General features: G+C 38.8%; 1 protein-coding gene across 1 annotated transcript; it reads left to right on the forward strand.

The window, feature by feature from the left end:
- The first annotated feature begins 6250 nt into the window (after positions 1-6250).
- LOC113047079 (rano class II histocompatibility antigen, A beta chain-like) lies at positions 6251-23501 on the forward strand. Its single transcript, XM_026208343.1, has 5 exons — positions 6251-7222; positions 7452-7718; positions 21642-21923; positions 22904-23017; positions 23114-23501. The coding sequence occupies exons 1-5, from the start codon at positions 7153-7155 to the stop codon at positions 23137-23139; spliced, it is 759 nt and encodes a 252-aa protein (XP_026064128.1). The 5' UTR covers positions 6251-7152; the 3' UTR covers positions 23140-23501.
- The last annotated feature ends 1156 nt before the right edge of the window (positions 23502-24657 follow it).

Below are 24657 nucleotides of genomic sequence, written 5' to 3' on the forward strand. Positions count from 1 at the left end.
AACATGGTTGATGTAGTAGGTATGTCCAAATTGCATTTCGGCTACACACATTTAAAGTGCAAACTGTGTAGGTCCCCCTGTGAAGGTGGGCCCCCTCACAGCATCAGATCAGTGCACAAGTGTGTGCCAGTTGCTATAGTTTATTTTGAATCATAACTATTTTCTGCTATCTGTATATAACGATTAGTTTGTCTTCAACAAATTTTAATACAACTAATTCTTGATAATGTTTTACATTCTACCCATAAATGTTATAGTGAAGCGTTCTTAAAAAGCAGCTAGTGAAGGAATGTGTCAGGATTCCACCACCATCATCATCACTCCCTCCACCCACTCGCTCGTCATCCCCTGAATATTAATTGTCATCACCTGCATCTCTTCATCCTCATCACCATCACCTGCTATCCTTCATCACTGCTCACCCTTATATACCCACTCTCAACCTTCAGTCTCCGTCTGATCTCGTCATTACATGGCTTACAGACTCTATCTCAACACTCGCCTGAGAATCCGCGAATCTTCTGAGAACCCTCAAAGATCGGCCCATCTTCTTCTGTCTTCAGTCCTCCTTCGGTGATTCCACTTCCACTTACTGTGATCAGAGATCGTTCCGTTGTATTGATATTGGTCCATACTCGCTCTCACTCTGACATTCCCGTCTGGTTCGGAGCATTCTGCTAATAAAACTCACATACGGTCCATCCTGTCTGCCTCCTGTCTCGTTTGTGACAGAAGATCAGACCAAAGATGCAGAATCCTACGGAGCCTGGGGGAAATCCATCTCAAGACCCGTTTGCCGAACTAGTGCGAGCAGTGCGCCAGTCAATCTTCTCTTCTTTACCGGACAACCCTTCCGCCATCCCTGAAGCAATCCTTCACTCTGCACGCCAACATCAACTTCCGCAAACACCCGCTACTTCGCCGGCTGCCTCTGCGAGTCCCATGGCCCGACCAGCGCCGTTCAGTGGTGAGGAGGAGGATTGCAGCGGTTTTTTGCTTCAGGTTTCACTATATTTCCAAATGCAAGCACATCAGTTTACCGATGATTCCGCCCGGGTGGCCTTTATTATTTCTCTACTCTCTGGCAGAGCTCTCCAGTGGGCACAATCTCTTTGGAATTCAGACTCCCCAGTGTTAAAGTCCCTGTCAGGTTTCATGTCTCATTTTAAGGAAGTCTTTGGCCAGGCTGTTTCAGATCTCTCAGTTCACGATCAGCTTTACAATCTCCGTCAAGGAAACTCCTCTGTCAGTACGTATGCCCTCCAGTTTCGCACCCTGGCGGCATCCTGTGGCTGGAACGAGTCGGCCCTGATTACCGCTTTCCGCCACGGCCTGAATCCGAACATCCGTCAGCTATTGGTTGTTTATGATGACTCCATGGGAATTGAGAACCTCATTCAGAAGACCATTCGAGTTTCACAACGCTTATCTGCCTGTGACAATCCGTCTACCGCTGTCAGTCCTCCGTCCTCGATTCCCATTGCTTCTCCTCCAGCACCTGAGCCCATGCAAGTGGACTCCACCCATCTCACTCCTTCTGAGCGCCAGCGTCGTATCCAGCTTCACCTCTGTCTGTACTGCGGGAGCGACAATCACCTCATCTGCTCCTGTCCTGTTCGACCTCAACGTTCTGCGGTAAGCTCCATTCAGATCCCTCCTAAAGTGGAATCTTTAAATCGTACCATGGTTCATCTACTAACCCCGCATATCTGTGTCTCAGCGCAAGCCCTTCTCGACTCCGGTTCAGCGGGGAACTTCATTTCAACCCAGCTCCTCCAAAAACTGAACGTCCGCAAGCACCGCAGCCTTCAAGAGCTCAGAGTTCAAACCATCCAAGGAAAGCCGCTGGGTCGAGGTCGAATCAGTCATGTCTCTCCCACATTAACGCTCCGCATTGGCTGTTTACACACAGAAGAGATCTCATTCCTGGTGCTGGAGGAGTCTACTGCTGAGCTCATCCTGGGACGCCCCTGGTTGATCCAACATCGGCCCACCATTGACTGGAAATCCGGGGAGGTTCTTCGTTGGGGAGAAAACTGCACACATACCTGTCTAGCTCCAGTCAAGAAGAAAGCCCTATCTTCTCCCTCTTCTTCGTCCTCCGTGCTCAAACCCAAACTCCCAGTCTGTTCGACTTCAGTTGAGAGTCCAGAAGTCCAGCATCAAGTGGAGATTCCTGCTGAGTACAGGGGGTTCCAGGATGTGTTCAGCAAGCAGTTGGCGACCAAGTTACCACCCCATCGGCCATGGGACTGCGCCATCGACCTGCTACCTGGAGCCACTCTACCTAAAGGCCGTATCTACCCTCTCTCCATCCCGGAACAGAAGGCCATGGAGGAGTATGTGAAGGAAGCCCTTCAGCAGCAGTTCATCCGACCATCGGTTTCACCTGCCGCTTCCAGCTTCTTTTTCGTGGCTAAGAAGGATGGAGGCTTGCGACCGTGTATTGATTACCGCCATCTCAACTCCCAAACGGTCAAATTTCGCTACCCCCTTCCTCTGGTCCCAGCAGCCCTGGAACAACTACGTGGGGCCCGTATATTCTCCAAGTTGGATCTGCGCAGTGCATACAACTTAATCCGTATCCGTCGGGGTGACGAGTGGAAGACTGCTTTCGTCACCCCTTCCGGCCACTATGAGTACAGGGTAATGCCGTTCGGCCTATCCAACGCCCCTGCAGTCTTTCAGAATTATATGAATGAAGTGTTCCGAGAGTACCTCAATAGATTTGTTGTAGTCTACTTGGATGATATCCTCATCTATTCATCATCACTTCCTGAACACAGACGCCATGTCACTCTGGTCCTGCAGAAATTGAGAGCCCATCACTTATTCCTGAAATTGGAGAAATGTGAATTTCATACCACGTCGGTACAGTTTTTGGGCTATATCATAAATCAGCATGGTGTGCAAATGGACCAGAGGAAGGTGGATACCATCCGGAACTGGCCGCAGCCCACTACAGTGAAAGAGCTTCAAAGATTCCTCGGATTTGCCAACTTTTACAGGAGATTCATCCATAACTACAGCATTATCAGTGCTCCTCTGACCTCCTCTTTGAAGGGCCAGACCAAGTCTCTATCCTTCTCCCCCGAAGCCATCCAAGCCTTCCAACAATTAAAAGACGCCTTTTCAACCGCTCCCGTCCTCGCCCATCCTGATCCAGATCTGCCATTTGTCGTCGAGGTTGATGCGTCTTCTACTGGAGTAGGAGCAGTCCTCTCCCAGCGGCAGGGTGAACCTTCCAGACTCCATCCATGTGCCTTCTTCTCCAGGAAGCTGTCCCCGGCGGAGCGAAACTATGACATCGGAAATCGGGAACTGCTTGCAATCAAGCTTGCCTTGGAAGAGTGGAGGCATTGGCTGGAGGGAGCCAATCACCAATTTCAAGTAATCACCGATCATCGTAATCTGGAATACCTCAAAGAAGCCAAGCGGCTCAATCCTCGTCAGGCCCGCTGGGCTCTCTTCTTCACCCGTTTTGATTTCGTTGTTACCTACCGACCCGGCTGTAAGAATGGAAAAGCTGACGCTCTCTCTCGCCTCCATCATTCCTCGTCTGAGGAGTACCGCCCTGAACCCATTCTCCCTCCAGCCGTGTTCGCCTGTCCAATCCTCTGGGACATAGACGATCAGATATCCCAGGAAAACCGTCTCCATCCCGCTCCGCCGGGAGGTCCAGAGGGGCTCACCTTTGTACCTCAACAATTCCGCACCGCCCTTCTGGACTCTGCTCATACAGCTCCGGGCTCTGGTCATCCAGGTAGCAGGCGTACCCTCTCGCTCCTCAGTCAACGGTACTGGTGGCCATCTATCTCCCAAGATGTCTCCCGGTTTGTCCAAGGGTGCTCAGTCTGCGCCATCTCTAATACTCCCAGAAAACTCCCGGAGGGTAAACTCGTACCTCTTCCTATACCCCGTCGTCCATGGTCTCATCTAGGTGTAGACTTCATGACTGACCTTCCTAAATCTAACAACTTCACCTGTATTCTAGTAGCAGTGGATCGGTTCTCGAAGGCTTGCAAGCTGATCCCCTTACCTGGACTCCCTACCGCCTTTGAGACCGCGGAGGCTTTGTTCCACCATGTTTTCAGAAATTTTGGAATTCCCGAAGATATAGTATCGGATAGAGGTCCGCAGTTCATATCTCGGGTATGGCAAGCCTTCTTCCGACTACTTGGGGTAACTGTTAGTCTATCCTCAGGATACCACCCTCAGACGAACGGCCAGACTGAGCGGAAGATCCAGGAGATAGGACGGTACCTCAGGTCATATTGCCACCAGTACCAGGACAGCTGGAGCCGCTACCTCCCCTGGGCTGAATACGCCCAGAATTCTCTCAGGCAATCCACCACCGGGCTCACTCCTTTTCAATGTATCCTGGGTTTTCAACCTCCTCTATTCCCTTGGTCTGGGGAGCCCTCGGAGGTCCCAGCCGTTGACTATTGGTTCCATCAGAGCGAGAGGGTATGGGACTCAGCTCACGTTCACCTCCAACAGGCAGTGCGAAGGCACAAGACCCAAGCCGATCGTCGACGGACAGACCCTCCCCAGTACCAACCGGGTCAGAAGGTGTGGCTTTCAACCCGAGACATCCGCCTTCGCCTGCCCTGCCGTAAGCTGAGTCCCCGATACATCGGACCATTTACCGTGCAGAGGCAGCTGAATGAAGTCACTTACAGGCTCAACCTCCCACCTCATTACAAGTTTTCACCCTCATTTCACGTCTCCTTGTTAAAACCCTTCATTGACCCTGTCACTTCTCCTCCCTCAGATCCAGGACCTAGGGACTTACCTCCTCCTCCCGTTCCAGTAGAAGAGGAGCCTATCTACCGTGTCCGCAACATCATGGATTCGCGGCGACGAGGCCCCCGGCTGGAATATCTAGTCGACTGGGAGGATTATGGCCCCGAGGAACGCTCATGGGTACCCCGCGAAGACATTCTGGACCCAACCCTCCTCACCCAGTTTCATGCAGACCATCCTGATCGTCCTGCCCCCAGAGGTCGTGGTAGGCCTCGCCGTCGCCAATGCCCCTCTTCTCAAGCGTCAAGAGCCGCCTCGGGAGGAGGGGGTACTGTCAGGATTCCACCACCATCATCATCACTCCCTCCACCCACTCGCTCGTCATCCCCTGAATATTAATTGTCATCACCTGCATCTCTTCATCCTCATCACCATCACCTGCTATCCTTCATCACTGCTCACCCTTATATACCCACTCTCAACCTTCAGTCTCCGTCTGATCTCGTCATTACATGGCTTACAGACTCTATCTCAACACTCGCCTGAGAATCCGCGAATCTTCTGAGAACCCTCAAAGATCGGCCCATCTTCTTCTGTCTTCAGTCCTCCTTCGGTGATTCCACTTCCACTTACTGTGATCAGAGATCGTTCCGTTGTATTGATATTGGTCCATACTCGCTCTCACTCTGACATTCCCGTCTGGTTCGGAGCATTCTGCTAATAAAACTCACATACGGTCCATCCTGTCTGCCTCCTGTCTCGTTTGTGACAGAATGCAATTAAAGTAATTTGTAAATTTTTTTTTACATATATTTTTATTATTATTATTTGTTTATTTTCAAGCTAGACATTTTCTGCATGGTTTAAAAAATCTGATAGATGCATTTCAGTCAAAAATGCGTTGAGAGAAAAAAAAATAGAAGTTGTCAGCAAATCCTTCACATTTGACTTATTATTCAGAACAGAACAAAACTAAAATCATAAATAAAAGCAGCTATAAAATAATACTGCAAATTCATATATACAATTCAAGAATACACACACACACACACACACACACACACATATATATATATATATATATATATATATATATATATATATATATATATATATGTGTGTGTGTAAAACGTAAATACATATAAACGTATAGGCTAAATGTCAAGCCAAAACAAATGCATTAATAGAGAAACTGAAACATATCTAGATCTCTCATTTGTACAGTGAAATCTCTCATTCAGCGTAAATACAAATGTTTCTCACTAGAGGCTCTGGTACATTCACTTTTTTCTTATAACAGCAGAAACAACTTAAAATAGCCAAAATAGTCATTTTTAGTCATACACATAACTGTAAGTGGTTCACTTTCACTTCTGTAAATTCACAAGAAAAACTGAAAACATTGTGCCTTTGTAAAATAAAACACTCAGGATGTGTATTCAGTCTTGGTTTTCTTGGTCTTGTGGCACTTTTTTTTTTTTTTTTGGTTTATGTTTATGTATTATTTAAATGAAACAATTTGTGTAGCCTTTTTAATGTTGTTCCATTTATACATGCCATTTTATTCTGTTTTCATTCCTTCACCGAAGTGCTGCAAGTGTGTGATATGACCATGTATTTGTGCGTGCATTAAACCCCTGAAGAAGAAAAAAAACATTTTTAATGGATCACATACAGATATCCATTCTAATTAAGTTTAAATCTAATTTAACAATATCATTTTGTTAACGGTTAATAATCAGTTCACAAGCTGGTCTGTCAGGTCCACTTTTAGGGAAGCCCCCCACCACGCAAGGTCCCCTTGCAGAGTGTGCCCTGCATGCCCATCCACTACACCACTGCACATACATTGGCTAGGTACGAGACCATTGAAAACTGTAGGCCTGAGTCAGACAGTGTGCAATTTTGAATGCATCCTTTCTCTCAGATAACAACCTTTCTGGTTCTTTCAGAGCGTTACAAATGTCAGTCACTGTTTGCAGATACCACTGAAATTAATGTTTCCTGTTTCCTTCTCAGTGTACTGCCATATTACAGCTCCTTTCAATAATAATAAAAAAAAAATAGATTATTTGATTGATTTCTGGAAACCTGACAGACTTGTTAAAAACCAGTATTTCAAAAGTCACTGTATACTACCTTAGTGTGTTAGTCACTAATATTATACAGTATTTGTTACTAAAGTTACTAAAGTTTTGTTAAGGAAAAAAATAAAATAAAAAATCCACACCACAGTTGTATGTAAATTGATAATTGGATAGTGCTTGTGATTATAATTGAAAACAGGATACTACCTAGTAACATCTGATATTTATAACTGGAGTAACTCTGGTTGGACAATAGCCTCAAACCTGACATGATCGTAAAGCACTGGCAACATGCAGCTGGGGTTCAGTGCTTGTGAAAATGTCACTGCTACAGTTCTTGAGTTGTCATCTCATTTTGACACTGTCTGTATTGACTGGAGCAAAAAGTGGTAAGATTTATACTTCTGCATGTTTTTTAGAAGGGTGACTTATTTGATTGTCCTCTGAGGATGGATTCTGTATAATATATTACTTGAACTGTTTGTGGACAGCATAAGTTGACATATCACTGTACTCAACAGATCTTTGCCTGTGTATTACTTATAAAAGTGTGTCTCTTTTTTTTCTTTCTTGTCATATTTATCTGACAAAACTGTGATTGTTCTGCCTCTTTTTCAGCTGATGACTATTACATAAGACGGTCAAGATGCATCTACAGCTCTCCTGATTACAGTGACATGGTGTATATTGACAGCTTTTATTTAAATAAATTTCTATTCACACAGTTCAACAGTACTTTGAGGAAGTTTGTGGGGTTTAGCGAGATCGGAATGAGATTTGCAGAGCGATGGAATGATAGCCCATTTCTGGAATCAGAGAGAGCTGGTGCTACTATATGCAAATTTCTTTTTAAATCCGAGGATACACCTGACCTTGTTAAAGTAGGTAAGTGGCTCAAAACTCCTCTGAAACTTTTACTCGTGGAATTCCTTTTTTTTTTTTTTTTTTTTTACATTTGTGTTATTTCTACAGTAGGTAGACAACCTAAATGGGTATTACCGCCACGTGTTAACTGCAAGTCATTCACGTGTTAAAATAATTTGCGAAACTACCGCCAGGTGGCGCAAAGGGACGGATTGGAAACTGAATGTAATTTAAAAATTTTGGTTTGTTAATAGAGATGAAATGATGAAGTAAAACAACAATAACATTATAATATAACATTGTTATATCCCTAAAAACCATACATTTTTTACAGTGACTTTATTTCAAGACGTGGGATAGTCTTAGGCTACAGTCTTCTTTACACAAAGGATCATATGCATGCTATTGTTATTAAGCAGTGATTACATAATAGGCCTATATATATATATATATATATATATATATATACAAGGGTTAAAAGCTAAATGTTTTCATTTGGGTTCATTCTTGGTTAAAAAAAAAAAATCTTCAGGTTCCATATGCAGAGCGAAAACAAAAACAGTCCAGCATTTAGCAATAATTATTATTAACTAGTGGTGGGCATAAATTATTTTTTTTAATCTAGATTAATCTCACTGTGATCTTGAAATTAATCTAGATTAATCTAGATTAAAATGGCTCATTCGAATTCTGCCGAAAGCATTCAGTATATGTGTGTTACCCAAATAAAATTGACAACAGTAAGTCTTTGAGAAGGGGTTTATCAAGCTAGATGGTGCATTAGAAAAGGGGCTCATCACCTCTTTCTAAAATGCATCACAAAGTGCTTGAAAAAGCTGTAAACTAATTCCAGAATGCACAACCTTACACCTGTTTCACACCAATGTTTAAGTTTTTTTCAAGTTTGTAGGTGTCAAGATACAGAAACCAAATAATTACATGTAAAATAGCACTGGACAGTCTTCAATGTAAAAATTAAATATACAATCAAACCATTTATTCAGACACCTTCAACATTTCTCGCATTATTACAGTTTTGCTATATATATCAAAAATTATATCTGGTGTCGGCCCACCACTATTATTAACACTGTTATTATTCTTGGTTTTTCAAACTGCAAACAGTTTGCATTTTCGAATTATGCCTTTGCTGTGTGACCAAAAATGTAATATTATCTGTTGTTTGATCGCGCTGGTGCCTCATGCACATATTCACTGGAAACAGCTCTCATTCACCATGATATTCGGTGTGAGCAGCGGTCCACTTTGGCATATTTTTGCTCATTTTATTTTTTCCATTGATACTGAAACATGCCTGAACTACAAAGCCTATTTTACCTCATGATAATAGTTAAGCTTCAATTGGGCAACATCACGAATATGGAAACGTTTGGATTTCTCCCGAGTTAGAGAATGAGAGAGAGCCCAAGCTTTCCTTATGCTTAGCTTTAAATTATTATTATTTTTTTGTTTGTTTATAGCTAAGCCTATATTATTATATACTGCAATTATATTTATCCATTAGAATTCTATATTTTTTATTCTTGTTCTGTTCTAATAAATTTGTTAAATTTAAAGGATTTGTTGTAAAGTGAAGGGAGCTAAAAATATCCTGTTTGTAAATTATAACATTATTAGGTCATCCGTTATTATTTTTGAATGTAATAATTGCAACTTATACGTGACTTTTTTTCCCTCTCACAAACGGAATTTATATTTTTGTGTGGTTTTTATATATATATAATTTTAGTGGGCTTGTTAATGGAGATGAAAGGAGGAAATAAAACAACAATAACATTATGATATAACATTGTAACATCTTTAAAATCATTAGAAAAATTTACAGTGAGCTAATTTCAAAACGTGGGACAGTCTTAGGCTCATTTTGGTCAAGAAAAAAAAAAAAGCCTTCAGGCTCCATATTGCAGAGCGAAATGAGAATGATCCCGCATTTAGAAATAATTCTTATTAACTCTTGATTTTTATTATTCTTGATCTTTCAAACTGCTAACACTTTGAATTATGCTTTATGTGTGACAAAAATGTGGTATTTTCTGTTTCAGCTGTTTGATCGCGCTGGTGCCTCACGCACATATTAAAAAAAACAGCAGTAGTTCACCGTGACATTCGGCGCTAACAGCGGTCCACTTTGGCATATTTTTGCTCATTATGATTTTTTTCCATCGATACTGAAAAAAGCATGAACAACAAAGACTATTTTCAAATGGGCAACATCACGAATATGGAAACGTTTGGATTTCTCCAGACTGAGAGAGTCCAACCTTAATTTATGTTTCCTTTAAATTATTATTATTATTTTAAAAAAAATTATCCATTTGAATTATACATATTTAATCATTGCCAGCCGTTATAATTTCTGAATGTAATAAAGTACAACCTTTTTTTTCCTCTCAAAAAAAAAAAAAAAACATGCAGCAAACGAAAATAGGCGATTAATCTGTTAAAATATGTTACCGTGGGTAAACAAAAAAAATTACATTATACACTTAGGAACAGAGTAGGGGCCTAATCTAGGCTATGTTGTTAACTACTTACAAGTTTTGTGTATGTTTTTATCCAGTTTTTAGTTTTTTTTTCCATTGCATCTGATGACTTTAAGCCTCAGCCAAACGGTTAAACAGAAAATGCGAGCAACACGCGATGATGGAGAGAAAATGGCCAGGTGGAGCAGAGAGGGAAAGAATAAAGAAGAAAAAAGCACTACAAGAAGAAGGAGCAAAATGTTGCAAAATTACTGACCTGTTCAGGGCTTCAAGTGCAGGTCTGTTTCATCTGTAAATACTGTACTTTTGGGGACTTCCGGGTATGGCCGCAAGCTAGAAGGTCACGTTCGAGCCTGCTCTCTACAACAATCCTGACTAATCCTTTTAGTTGAGACAAAAACTCTCCGAAACTGTGAAACTGGCGCAGAAATGCCTGGCACTGGAAGAGGGAGCAGGGATAAGCCTAAATCAACTACGCAATCCAAATTAACAGGCTTTGGATCGCATGGCATAGAGCAGCCAGCTAGCAAGGAAGCTAACGTTATGAATGATGCTAAAACTGCTTACAAAGAAACTAACGAAGGTGATGTGAACAACAACGCGATGATTCCACCCGGCAATGACCAACAGCTGCTAAATATGGCTAAAGATGAGATATTGGGAGAGATACGCAATTTGAAAACAGAGTTCACGGGAAGATTTGATGGCGTACTGAAAGCTATAGAAGAAACAAGAAAAGATTTGTCTGAATGTACAGAGCGGATGGCCGAGGCTGAGGTGCGCCTGTCTAACGTGGAAGACGGGCAGGTCGACTTGAAAGCGGTGGTCGAGAGTTTACAGAAAAGAAATAAACATCTTGAGGACAAAGTGGTCGACATGGAAACAAGATCGTGTTTGAACAATCTTAGGCTGGTGGGTCTCCCTGAAAATTGTGAGGGCTCCGACATGTGTGGGTTTTTGGAGAGCTGGTTGCCAGACGCGTTGGAGTTAAACCCAATGCGTCACCCTTTAGTCCTGGAAAGGGCTCACCGCGTCGGGCCAAAGAGAGACACCGATGCCTCGCCGAGAACGGTAATCATGAGATTTCTTAATTACAAGCAGAAAGAAACCGTACTAAGAGCTGCCAAAACAAAGAAGGAGATCTTCTACAAGAATCAACGTGTGAAGCTGTTTGCTGATGTTGCTACAGAGGTGCACAGGCAGCGAAAGCAGTTCGATGTTGTTCGCGACCAGCTGCGTAAACTAAGGGTGCGGCATGGCATTCTTTCCCCATCCACGCTGGTGCTGACATACAAGGAGAAAGTCCACAAGTTCACTTCCCCAGCGGAAGCCAAGATCTTTGTCCAGAAGATCCAAATGGATACAGAAGAAACAGAATGACTTGTGTTAATATGTATTGCCACTGCCATAACAACCACACATTGTAGGTATTTTTGATGAGGCATTTTGGAAGTTGCAAATGCAAGTACTGTTCAAAAAGGATACGTTATTTGAATACAGGTGCAGGTGAACGTTGAGATGTTTCTATACTTACAACAGTTCAGATCTCAGGAATCTGAACGGGTTAGCGGTTGGAAGTAGTGTATTTCAGGGGTTTACCCAGTTAGCTGGGAAAGGGGGTTTTGTCTTTGTGATGTTCGTTCTGTTCGCAGCTTTTAGTTCATGTTCCAGAATTCTGTTGTGTGTTAACTCTCAGACATATTCTGTAAAAACAATGCTATTGTATGTTCTGCTTAGATGACACAAAAATTAGAAATTAAATACACTTCCTGGAATTGCAGGGGCTTAAGTAAACCTAAAAAGATCAAGCAGGTTATGAATAAAATAAAAGATCTAGGCTCTAAAATAGTTTTCCTGCAGGAGACCCACACTCTTGAGGAGGAAAATATCAGAATAAGCAGGAGGTGGCAGGGATCGCTGTATGCATCCTCATTTGCATCTAGATCTCGAGGTGTAATTACACTAATTCATAAATCGGTACCATTGCATGTCACAAATGTTATAAAAGACAAATTTGGAAGATACTTGATTATTCAAGGATCTATTTTACATGAAAATTTCAACTTAGTGAATGTATATGGACCTAATACAGATGATGATCGATTCTTTACAAATTTATTTCTAACCATTTCTTCTCTCTCAGGAAAAAATATTATTGGTGGAGACTGGAACTGCGTTTTAAATCCAATTCTAGACCGTTCCACTGGAATTGACCAGACTCATCATAAAAGCAGAGAAATCATCCAGAACTTTATGAAGGAGTTGCAGATGATAGATATCTGGCGACATTATAATCCAATCGATATTACATACTCTTGTTACTCTAAAACATTTAATACATACTCTCGCTTGGACTACTTTCTGATTTCGGCAGACTTGTTGCCTAATATGGGAGAATGCTCCTATGATAGTATTATAATATCAGACCATGCTTCATGTAACATAAAATATACTCATAAAGATTTATTGATAGACCCTCCTAGATGGTGCTTACATCAAAAATGGCTCAAGGATGAATCATTTGTAAGATATGTTGGGAATAAAATTTATGAATATTTTAGTATAAACACAACACAAACCACTGCACGTGTCAAATGGGATGCTTCTAAGGCCTGTATAAGGGGTTATATCATTTCTTATACTTCTTCAAAATCTAAAGAATTACGCAAGAAAAGACAACAATTAGAAGAAAAAATAAAGAATTTGGAGAAGCAGTTGTTTAGAGATAAGAATTCCCATGCAGAAAAAGAGCTGTTGCTGTTAAAAGCACAGTATAATAAAGCTACAGCGGACAGGGCAGCCTCCAACATACTAAGGTTAAATCAGTCTTTTTATGAACAGGGGGAGAAGCCCGGTAAGATTTTAGCATGGCAAATCAAACAATTGGAAGCAAAAATATAACTACAATAATAAATACAAAAGGAGAGACAATTGTGTACCCAATAGAGATAAATACAGAATTTAGAAATTATTATGAAAAACTTTATGATTCTCAGGGCCATACAGATCTAAGCATACAAAAAATATTTTTAGACAAGTTAAACATACCAACTATTGCAGAAGACTTTGTCCAACAATTAGACTGTGACATTAGTGAAGATGAAATAGTCAAAGTAATTGATAACATGAGCACAGGTAAAAAAGCTGGCCCTGATGGGTTTCCAATCGACTTTTATAAAAAGTTTAAGGGAAAATTGGTAAAGCCAATATTGGAAATGTTACAGGAAGCTTTTATAGATGGGGACCTCCCTAACTCAATGGTCAGCGCATTAATTATCTGATTACCTAAGCCTGGGAAATCTAGGGATAAATGTGAGAATATGAGGCCAATAAGCCTGCTTAACTCAGATCTTAAGATAATCAGCAAATTACTAGCAACTCGTTTACAGGAAACCCTTCCATTAATTATCCACAGGGATCAAAACGGCTTTGTTTTAGGTCGACAAGGTCTGCACAATGTTAGGAGGGTTCTCAATGTCATTCAAGCACTAAACCACACTAGGGATACGGCCCTCCTCTCCCTGGATGCCGAAAAAGCATTTGACAGGGTAGAATGGGCCTATCTTTTTGACGTGTTAAGACGCTTTGGATTTGGACCAAAAATTCGAAAATGGATACAGTTATTATATTTACATCCAACTGCAGAGATTTTAACAAATAAAAATGTGTCTAAACCAATTTTAATTAAACGGGGATGTCGGCAAGGGTGTCCGTTATCTCCGTTGCTCTTCACTTTAGCAATGGAGCCCTTGGCTATAGCAGTACGGTCACACTTACACATAACTGGAATCCGGATTGGTCAGGTAGAACACAGACTGTCGTTGTATGCAGATGATATAATTGTATTCCTTTCACAACTAAATTCATCTATTCCCGCTTTGTTAAAACTAATTGAGGAGTTTGGTCATATTTCAGGATATGTAATTAACAGATTAAAATCATCTATCTTGTTGCTAGATAAAGGAGAGGGAGAAAACCCACCTATAATTGTTTCACAATTTAAATTAGTTTCTAAATTTACTTACTTAGGAAAACAAATCCTCCCAAATTCAGATTTAATTGTTCAGCATAATTATGAATCGATAACTAACGAAATTAGAGATAGTGTTAACGGATGGATTCTTCTTCCCATGTCTCTTATTGGTCGAATTAATATTTACAAAATGAATATACTTCCAAAACTGTTGTATGTTCTTCAGAATATTCCCTTGCCACCTCCTGCTGACTGGTTTAAAACCTTTAAGAAACTGCTTCTTGATTTTATATGGGCAAACAAACGTGCTAGAATAAGACTGTCTTTACTGCATTTGCCCTACCATGAAGGAGGCTTGATGTGCCCAAACTTAGTATGGTACTACTGGGCAGCTCAGCTTAGATCTATAGGGTACTATTTTAGCAAAAGTGACGCCCCCCAATGGACAGAAATGGAAAGTAACATTTTGAGCCCGCCATTACCTTTGTACCTTTTTTCTGATACAGAAACTAATTTGATGAAGAAAACTAAAAATCCAATAGTTAAAAACATGGTTAAGGTGTGGTATAGTGTTAAAAGGTATATTAAAGACCCAGTTATTTTATCACGACTAACCCCAATTTGGGGAAATCAAAACTTCTCCCCGGGGAGAGCCGATGCAGTCTTTAAGCAATGGGCTTTAAATGGATTGGAGAAAATTCAAGATCTATATCCAACAGACTCAGACAACATGATGTCATTTGACATGCTTAGTCGCAAATTCAACATTCAAAGGAAATATTTTTTCAAGTATCTCCAACTAAGAAGTTATATAGGAACAAAACAAAGCAATTTGTGGAAACCACCCAAATCTAAGTTAGAAGAAATTATAAGTGAAAATAGCTTTAAAAGGGGAGCAATCTCACAACTTTATAAACTACTGTTATCACACTCCCCAGATAATTCAACCTTAAAATTAGAAGCCTGGAAAAAAGATCTGCAAATAAATGTATCACTAGATGAGTGGGAATTGGCTTGTAGTAAAGCACATAAGCAAACTATAAACTCTAGGTTGAGATTATTACAATACAAGTGGCTTATGCGTGTTTATGTCACTCCTGTTAAATTAAACCAATACAATCCAAATATCCCAGACATATGTACAAAGTGTGGAGAAGAAAAGGGTACATTGTTCCATTGTTTTTGGGATTGCAGAGAAATAAGGACATTTTGGGGTGCAATAAAGCAAACTGTGAAGGATATTATTTCTAAAGATCTCCCTTTGGAACCTTCTTTTATAATTTTAGGCCTATATCCCAAGCACACAGGATATACAAAAAGCGAAAAGCTGTTCATTGATATATGTTTATTACAAGCTAAAATGTTGATTGCACTGCACTGGAAAAACATAAGAAGACCAAGTATTGGACAGTGGGTTAAGCAGATGTTGGCTACTCTTCCATTGGAACGCATCACATACTTGCTAAAAGGAAAAAAGAACTTGTTTGAAAGTGTTTGGAGACCTTTCATGCTTTTTGCAGAAGGCACAAACTTAACAAAAGATCAAGAGGAGGACGACGCTCATGAATAATTTTACAGTTAGTGATCTGCTTGTTGGGAGTTGGTTGGTCTCTGTAAACTTGTGTCAAAGGGCATTATGGATATAACATTTTATATACGATATCATTGTATTTTGTGTCTGAGAGGAGGTTCTGTTGTATATCATTTCAAATTCTAAAAAGACCAATAAACATATTGATGGAAAAAAAAATACTGTACTTTTTTCTTCGTTAACTTAGTATTGAACTGCTAGCAAATGTAAGCGGTAGTAAGCTTCTATTACAATCGTCACTCAAAATACTGTATGCTAAAGGAGATTAACATTATTTAGTGTAAAGTTACATTAGTAATTTAACAGACACATTTTAACATTTTATATGGTATGGGAGCAGGGAGACAGTAGTGATAGTGCAGACATCAACAAAAAAATAATGCAATAACATTTTATTAGACAATTTAGAAAATTACGTCTGCCCCTTTGTGAGGTTTTTAAAAAAAATGTCCTTCTTTTTTTTAATCAAATGAAGGTGGAGACAGTCAACCTAGCACTAGCTGTGGTGCAATGGTCACGCATCAGATTCAGCCAGTGAGTGAGATGACAGGTAGAAGCAAAATAAGAAAGAAAAACAAATTAACATATTGTATTAAATATATTGCTAAATGTTGGATATTTAAGTAATTTTGAGATTTAAAAAAAAATCATAAATATAATACTTCAATTTTTACTAAAATATATGTAGATTCTGGGCAAACAATTTACAATAAGGTGGTTGTTTTGCACCAAGGTGGAGACAGAAGGACATGTCAGTGAATGCATTGAAAAAAGTAAAAAGCTGCATGAAGGTGGACGTAAAGGAAGAGGATCCCTTGTGACTTTGCTGTCAAAGACAGTAAACAAAATCATTAGTGTTATCAGTCTCTTAATCCAACAAAGAATTGCTGAAGAAGTTCTAATCAATGTGCAATTGCACTCAGATATTTGACCAATGTTATCAATGAGAAACTAATTGCAGTAATCGACTGTCAGTCCTCTACTGGAGAAAATCTTGTTGTTTTGCTGAATTTATTTTTTTTTTTAATTGCTGTTGACATCAAGAAATGCACTGGCAACTCAACAGATGGGGCTGCAAACATGCAAGGGCAGTACACGGGGTTTTCTGCACTTCTCAAACAAGAGGCACCAGCACAAGTCCATGTTTGGTGTTATGCACATATTCTTAACCTTGTGTTGGCAGACACAACTGGAATTGTAGTGTCAAGTGCATCACTGTTCTCCCTGCTAAATGACATTGCCACATTCATACGCGAGTCCTACAAATGCATGAACGTGTGGGAGGAGGTCAGTGAGGACAGCAGTCACAGACGTATTGCTCAAATAGAAGAAGACCAAGCACTACGCAAAGTTTTTGGACATTTTGGAAATCCTGAGGGGGCCCTTTTCATTGACCTTGTTACCACCATGGCGAAGATGGAGAAAGACAACACAATGCAGCCGACTGTGAGAGTGAAAGCCAGAGATTACATGGAGGCATTACTCAGATATGAAACCATACTCACAGCGCAGATTTTCCTTCGAATATTTGCTCAAACTACACCACTGTCAAAGTACCTTCAGACGAGTGGCATGGACTTGCTAACTGCTCAACGCATGGTAATTTGAACTGAAGACAACTTGAAAAGGTTCGGCCGGGATTTTGAAGGTGTTAAAAATGCAGCAGATACATTTGTACAGTGGGCAAACAACAATCTACAGGAGCAGGATTATTGTGACTTTGAAGTTCAAACTGCCCTCCCAGAAAAAAGGCAAAGAAAAAAGAAAGCCATGCCAGGTGAAATGGCAGAGGATGAGCCACTTTCAGATTCTTTGACAGAAAACAGAGTCAAAGTCCACAACGTCATCATGGACACTGTCCAAGAAAGCATCTACCACCGATACACAGCAAGTGCAGGTCCGTGTTCAGATTTTGCTTGCATGGATTCTAAAAATTTTGCTGAAATACAAAAAAATGGGCTCCCAAAATCCGCTCAAATTATTGATCAACTTTGATGTTCGTGCCACATTGAGCAAGGTGCCTCTGTCAGGGAGTCAAAAGATTATAACGTCATCATTAGAGTTGCCAATTAATTTCAGAAATGGAAAATAAGGGCTAATTGAGATTCTTTCATGTATTCTTTATTTATAGTGTTTATTCTTTAAGAAAACAAGGTACAGAATAAGGGACGATCCAAATATTTGTAATGATAATATATTTTTAATAATATAGGCCTATGTCTGCCTGCAGTTAAAAAAAATATCATATTTGTTTTGCTTCGACAATAAAGAATACAATTATTCTAAAAAGATGAGTAAATTTTAACATTGTATAATTGGGGAAGTAATTTAGGAGGTGAAAATACTGTCTCTCTATTTAACAGCATTAAGCTATGATTAAATATGTCTTCCTTCAGGTAGACTGAATGTTTTCCTGCCTTGATAAATGTTGGGCTCATGATCAATAAGTTGTATTCGCTCAAACTGATTTTGTAAAATCAAAACTTGCTGACGGTGATCCTGGCTGCTGTTAGCGGAGTCCCGCGTGCTGTGAGGCCTTCTTCAAACGCCTACGTTCACAAATAACAATGATTTTCGTAAAGATTATGATTAATTATCAATTGATAATTTGTTATTTATATAGTCTTGTGAAAATAATAATATGGGCTGCGGTAAAATAATGAATATAAATAGTACTGCTGATTTGAGTGCAGTCATGTTTCAACCCAGTAACATTACAACACAGGGGTCCTTTCTGGAGGGGGTTGGGTTTTTTTTGGGGGGTAGTTCTGTATAGCTTGTGGGGGTTGATATAAATGTGTGAGTCACTTGGTCTTTCATATGGACAGTGTCTTATTAGGGTTTCAAACCTGCAGAGCCGGTTTAGCCAAAGTAGAACAATTGCCTCGTCATTTTGGTTTTAGAATAACGTTGAAGAAAGGTTTTGATCCACTTTTTTTTATCCAAAAAAAAAAATGCAAACTGTTGCGTTAATTTGATTTTGTTTCGTCTAAACAGTACTTCTTACAGTGTGAAATATAAATTCTCACAGAATGCAGCCTATCTCTTTATGTTTTTCTAAATCCCAAATAGAGTCCAAACATCAGTAAAGTAACCGTCTTTGAACATGTTTTATAGGCTATTTTAGATTTGGGAAATACATTTCACGTGTACAGATGCGACAAAAAACAACAGAGTTCTTGGAGACATTATTATTATTATTATTATTATTAACAATGCACAAACCAGAAGCAACAATATCTGCAGAGAAGGGTTGGTCATTCTCAAAACATAAAATATCAATTTTATTTCAATTTTAATTTTTGGGTTTGAGAGGAAAAATCAGTGTTCAGGCATTTCTCCATTACGGACCATTCTGAAAGAAAAATTTATGCAAACGTTTATAAAATGCTTTAAAACTTTAACAGAGATGTCTAGAGGGTCTAGAGAGATGTCTAGTGGTTCAGTTGTCACTATTCATCTAATTGCAGGTTTATATTAAATTTACACCTTTAACCCGTAATGAACCTTATTATATCCTGCAATATATTCTTCAAGCACATGCATTAAGTTTGCCACAAAGCACAGACAGAAGTAGCTTAATAATTGTGAAAAAGGAGACATTTTAAATATTTATTAATAAACAAACGTTTTCTTGTCAGCTGCAAAATTCACAGTGCTGGCTCTGTCCACATGGATGCACCTTTAGAGAGAAACGCAACCTTCACAGATTACATAATGCTTTCGTTTTTAATTTATTCGTTTAAAAGTAGACACATCAAGCTTTCTGTAGATATATTTCTCATGTTTGTGAGACACCACAATTTTAAGTTATTCAAGTGATCGAGATGGTGCCTCCCTGTCATGATTGCACATTAATAGTTTTCGCACAAACACTTGAATATGAATAATAATTCACACTTTGCATATGCATTACAAAGTAAACATTTTTTTTACATGCAATTATCTAAAATAAATAATAATAATAATAATAAGTAGACAAATAAGAATAAATGCTGTGCGTCGCAGAATATGATACACACCTGCATTCAAAAGCGGCTGAATCTTTTTTTTTTTACTTAAACTATATGAAAGCAAGTAAACAAGGCTACCTTTAAAATCACTTGTCAATGAATAAAGCTCTTATTTAAATCCTGTGTATTTTGTTGATTATAATGAGAGAACTTGAGTTTAAATGTGAGGACTTTTTATTAATAAGTCCATTTTTTAGAGTTTCAATGATTTAGCTAAATCCTGCAGGTTTCATTTATTCATTTCTTGTTTTAATTACCGTATTTTCCGGACTATAAGTCGCACTTTTTTTCATAGTTTGGCTGGTCCTGCGACTTATAGTCAGGTGCGACTTATTTATCAAAATTAATTTGACATGAATCAAGAGAAATGAACTAAGAGACATGAACCAAGAGAAAGCATTGCCGTCTCCAGCCACGAGAGGGCGCTCTATGCTGCTCACTGCTCCTGTAGTCTACACTGAACAGCATAGAGTGCCCTCTCTTGGCTGTAGACTGTAATGTTTTCTCTTGGTTCTAAATAAATGTGACTTATAGTCCGAAAAATACGGTAGGCCTAAATAATGGGAGCGAAATTACAGTGCCTCATGTTTTACTAAAATAAAGAAAATAATGTATAAAACACGCCACAATTTCTTAATCAGTGTACAGACAAATATCTTTTCCCCAAAAAATGTTAATATAGGCAGCTCACTAAAATAGACTACAACTTTTAATGTCAAATTAATTTTGATAAATAAGTCGCACCTGACTATAAGTCGCACTTTTTTTCATAGTTTGGCTGGTCCTGCGACTTATAGTCAGGTGCGACTTATTTATCAAAATTAATTTGACATGAATCAAGAGAAATGAACTAAGAAACATGAACCAACAGAAAACATTACCATCTCCAGTCGTGAGAGGGCGCTCTATGCTGCTCAGTGCTCCTGTAGTCTACACTGAAGACATAGAGCGCCCTCTCGTGGCTGGAGACGGTAATGTTTTCTCTTGGTTCTAAATAAATGCGACTTATAGTCCAGTGCGACTTATAGTCCGAAAAATACGGTAGGCCTAAATAATGGGAGCGAAATTACTAAAATAAAGAAAATAATGTATAAAACACGCCACAATTTCTTAATCAGTGTACAAACAAATATCTTTTTCCCAAAAAATTTTAATATAGGCAGCTCACTAACATAGACTACAACTTTTAATGCTCTGATGCCACAATTTCTTTAGAATAATATTCATATAATATAAATAATACTGGACACCTAGTAAATGTGTCAAATCTAAAATATGGTGTAATTCTGTGTAGCTTAGAGGAAACATAAGCACAGGCTCATACGCTTGACATTTATCCTGCTTGAATTCGTTCTAAGAAACGCACGTAACTTCATAAGTAATAAACTTTTATTATAAAATATTAAATATTTTAACGACAGCGTTTTTTTCTTTAATTTTTCTTGACTGCAGCCCTCAAATGTAACACATTGGTGAGGCAAAGCTTATGTCTATTTGTGAAAATGTGCTTAGATGCGCTTGTTTGATAACTTGGTTAAAGCGCCACTCAGTGGTCAAGAGGTGCAAATGCACTTTACAGACGTGGCAGCGATGGTAGAACTGCCGTTTTGGATGGCTATCTAATGTATATGAGCATATACTAACTGTGTAACAATTATTTATGGATTTTTTTTAATGTTATGAGTGATCTACTCTAACATCTAAGAATTAAATAAACCTATTTTGAGTAAAAATTATTTATATTTTTCTGCTTTGTTCAAATGCCATTTCTAATGTCAAACACCCCAACCTGCAATACACACACACATACAAATGAGAAATGCATTGGACTGCATATTTATAATGTTGCTCTCTTTCATTTAGTGAAACCAAAGGTTAAGCTCAGATCAGTGAAACAGGCTGGTGGCAGACATCCAGCTGTGTTGATGTGCAGCGCATATGAATTTTATCCTCCGCACATCAAAGTTTCGTGGCTGAGAGATGGTAAACCAGTGACCTCTGAAGTGACATCCACTATGGAGATGGCTAATGGTGATTGGTACTACCAAATTCACTCTGACCTGGAGTACACTCCCAGATCTGGAGAGAAGATCTCCTGTATGGTTGAGCATGATAGCTTCAATAAACCCATGATCTATGACTGGGGTAAGATGAGACACATAGGCCTGGTTTCACAGACAGGGCTTAGACTAAGCCAGGATTAAGCTATAGTTCAATTAGGACATTTAGGTAATGTTTTATAAACATATGTTAGAAAAAAAAAACATTAGTTGTGTCCCTCTTGAGAGAAAACAGTGGCACTGGTATATTTTAAGATCATTCAGTGCGAGTTTCTTTCAGTTGAAACAGCTCAGACTTACATTTTAGTCTGGGACTAGACTTAAGACTTGTCTGTGAAACCAGGGGCTACTGTCATATTATAACTGTATTTGCGGTAAGCATATTTGGATATATGTGACCCTGGAGCACAAAACCAGTCTTAAGTGTAAATTTAAAAGTGAAAATCTGGAATCTGAGGGAGCAAAAAAATCTAAATACCGTATTTTCCAGACTATAAGTCATACTTTTTTTCATAGTTTGGCTGGTCCTGCAACTTATAGTCAGGTGCGACTTATTTATTAAATTACTTTGACATGAACCGAGAGATATGAACTAAGAGAAAACATGACCTTCTCCAGCCGCAAGAGGGTGCTCTATGCTGCAGACGGTAATGTTTTCTCTTGGTTCTTGGTTCTAAATAAATGCGACTTATAGTCCTTATATTTATTTTTTTTTCCTCGTCATGACGTATTTTTGTGCTGATGCGACTTATACTTCGATGCGACTTATAGTCCGAAAAATACGGTACTGATTAAATTGCCTGAAGTTATCCAAAGAATTCTTAACAATGCATATTACTTATCAAACATTTAGTTTTGAAATATTTACAGTAGGAAATTAACAAAATATATTCATGGAACATGATCTTTACTTAATATCCTAATGATTTTTGGCATAAAAGAAAAATCAATAATTTTGACCCATACAATGTTTTTTTGGCCATTGCTACAAATATACCCCAGAGACTTAAGACTGGTTTTGTGCTCCAGGGTCACATATTATATCTGACGTACTGTACTCCACAGATCCGTCTCTCCAAGAGTATGAGAGGAATAAAGTTGCTATTGGAGCCTCTGGTCTGGTGCTGGGAATCATCTTCACAGCTACTGGACTAATTTACTTCAAGAAGAAATCAACAGGTATGTGGAGATGAGAATAATTCAGATTCATATCAATCTTTGTACATCATCCTTGTACATGCATGTAACTTGTTGATCATTTATTTTCTTTGACAGGAAGGGTCCGAGTACCTCAGCAATGATGGTAGATTGCTCATTCAAGTTTGATAACTCACTTTGATAATTATGACTGCAAGGGGAAACATAATGAAAAATGTTCACTTTGCACCAAGCTTTGTGACATGATCTCAGCTTATTAGTTTCCAGTTATGTATGTTTTCAGTGTACAGTAAATTGTAATCACTTGTGGTTCTCAATCCTGGTCCTTGGGACATTTTCTGTCACTCTTATCTGACACACTCAGATTATGTTTATGGATTTTTTAATAGTTTTGAATACAGAGAACAATATTATCAAAACAAGTCCCATGGATACAAAAGAACAACTTAAAATGCTGCATTATGCATGCCACACCAGTAGTTGCCAATGTCACTTTGTGAAGAAACACAACATACATACACATACACATTCTTCTACAAAGTCAAGATGCATGCACAAAACATCACCGTTCTCATAAACAATGTTTTAACTATTCTGTGTTATTTATCATAAAGTTATGCCACTACATATACTGTATGTTTATGCCATTTTCAGTGTCAGTGATGCTGTTTAAGATTGAACACGTTTTATCATTAAATTAACACAGAGAACATTACTGAATTCTTTGAAACAACGGACAACCCTAAAATAAATTGTAATAAGCTGTGTTCTCATGAGTAGCTCTGTATGTATGTATGTATACTGGAAACACCTGAGCCATATGTAGAACAGTAGTTGTGCAAGTAGTCAATTCAATCTTCATGATACAACTATCATACATAATCTTAACTTCCGTTATCATTAAACTAATGTTTTACATTTATAACATTTACATTTTAAATTAAAATGATAAAAATAACAATGGCAGAAATATAGCACAAAGTCTGGTAGGTTTTTTTTTTTATTATTGTCGTAAGCATTATATAAACAAAAGATCATATTTGAGTAAATGATTTTTTTTAAATGTTAACAGTTGATGTCTGATGTATTGTTCTTGCTAAGTTAACCCTCTGAGGTCTAAGGGTATTTTGGGGGCCTGGAGAAGTTTTGTCATGCCCTGATATTTGTGCTTTTTTCAGTTTCTTATAAATATCTAAATGGGTAAAGTCTAATATCACTGTAATCAGCACAAACTGGGCTATAATAATATGTGAAATGCATGCATGTACATGATTGTGTTTTTGAGAAGAAAAATGTTATGCGTGGTTAGTGAAAAACTAAAAATGTTAAATCACTTGAATAAGGCCATAAAACATATACATAACATTGGTTCCCGGGACTTTTGAGAACTGGAGCTTGCAGCCTAGAATTTTTCTTTCCAAATTATGTGAAAATCATCTTGTTTACTCACTCACAGAAAACAATATAATGATGAAATTTTTTAAGACACTTTTTGTTTTTTTTAAAAGTCATATGTGATGTCCGAATGCCTGAGGATGACCTGAGGGGGTCACCTGAGCCCTAAATGTGTGAGAAACAGCCCACAGAGAGTGTTTTACAGTATGTTATCCATGGAAAAGTACAGCTGCTAAGGCTTTGTAACCTTGACAGCAAAGGGGTAT

Source organism: Carassius auratus, chromosome 28 (assembly GCF_003368295.1).
Source record: "Carassius auratus strain Wakin chromosome 28, ASM336829v1, whole genome shotgun sequence".
Lineage (NCBI taxonomy): Eukaryota > Metazoa > Chordata > Actinopteri > Cypriniformes > Cyprinidae > Carassius > Carassius auratus.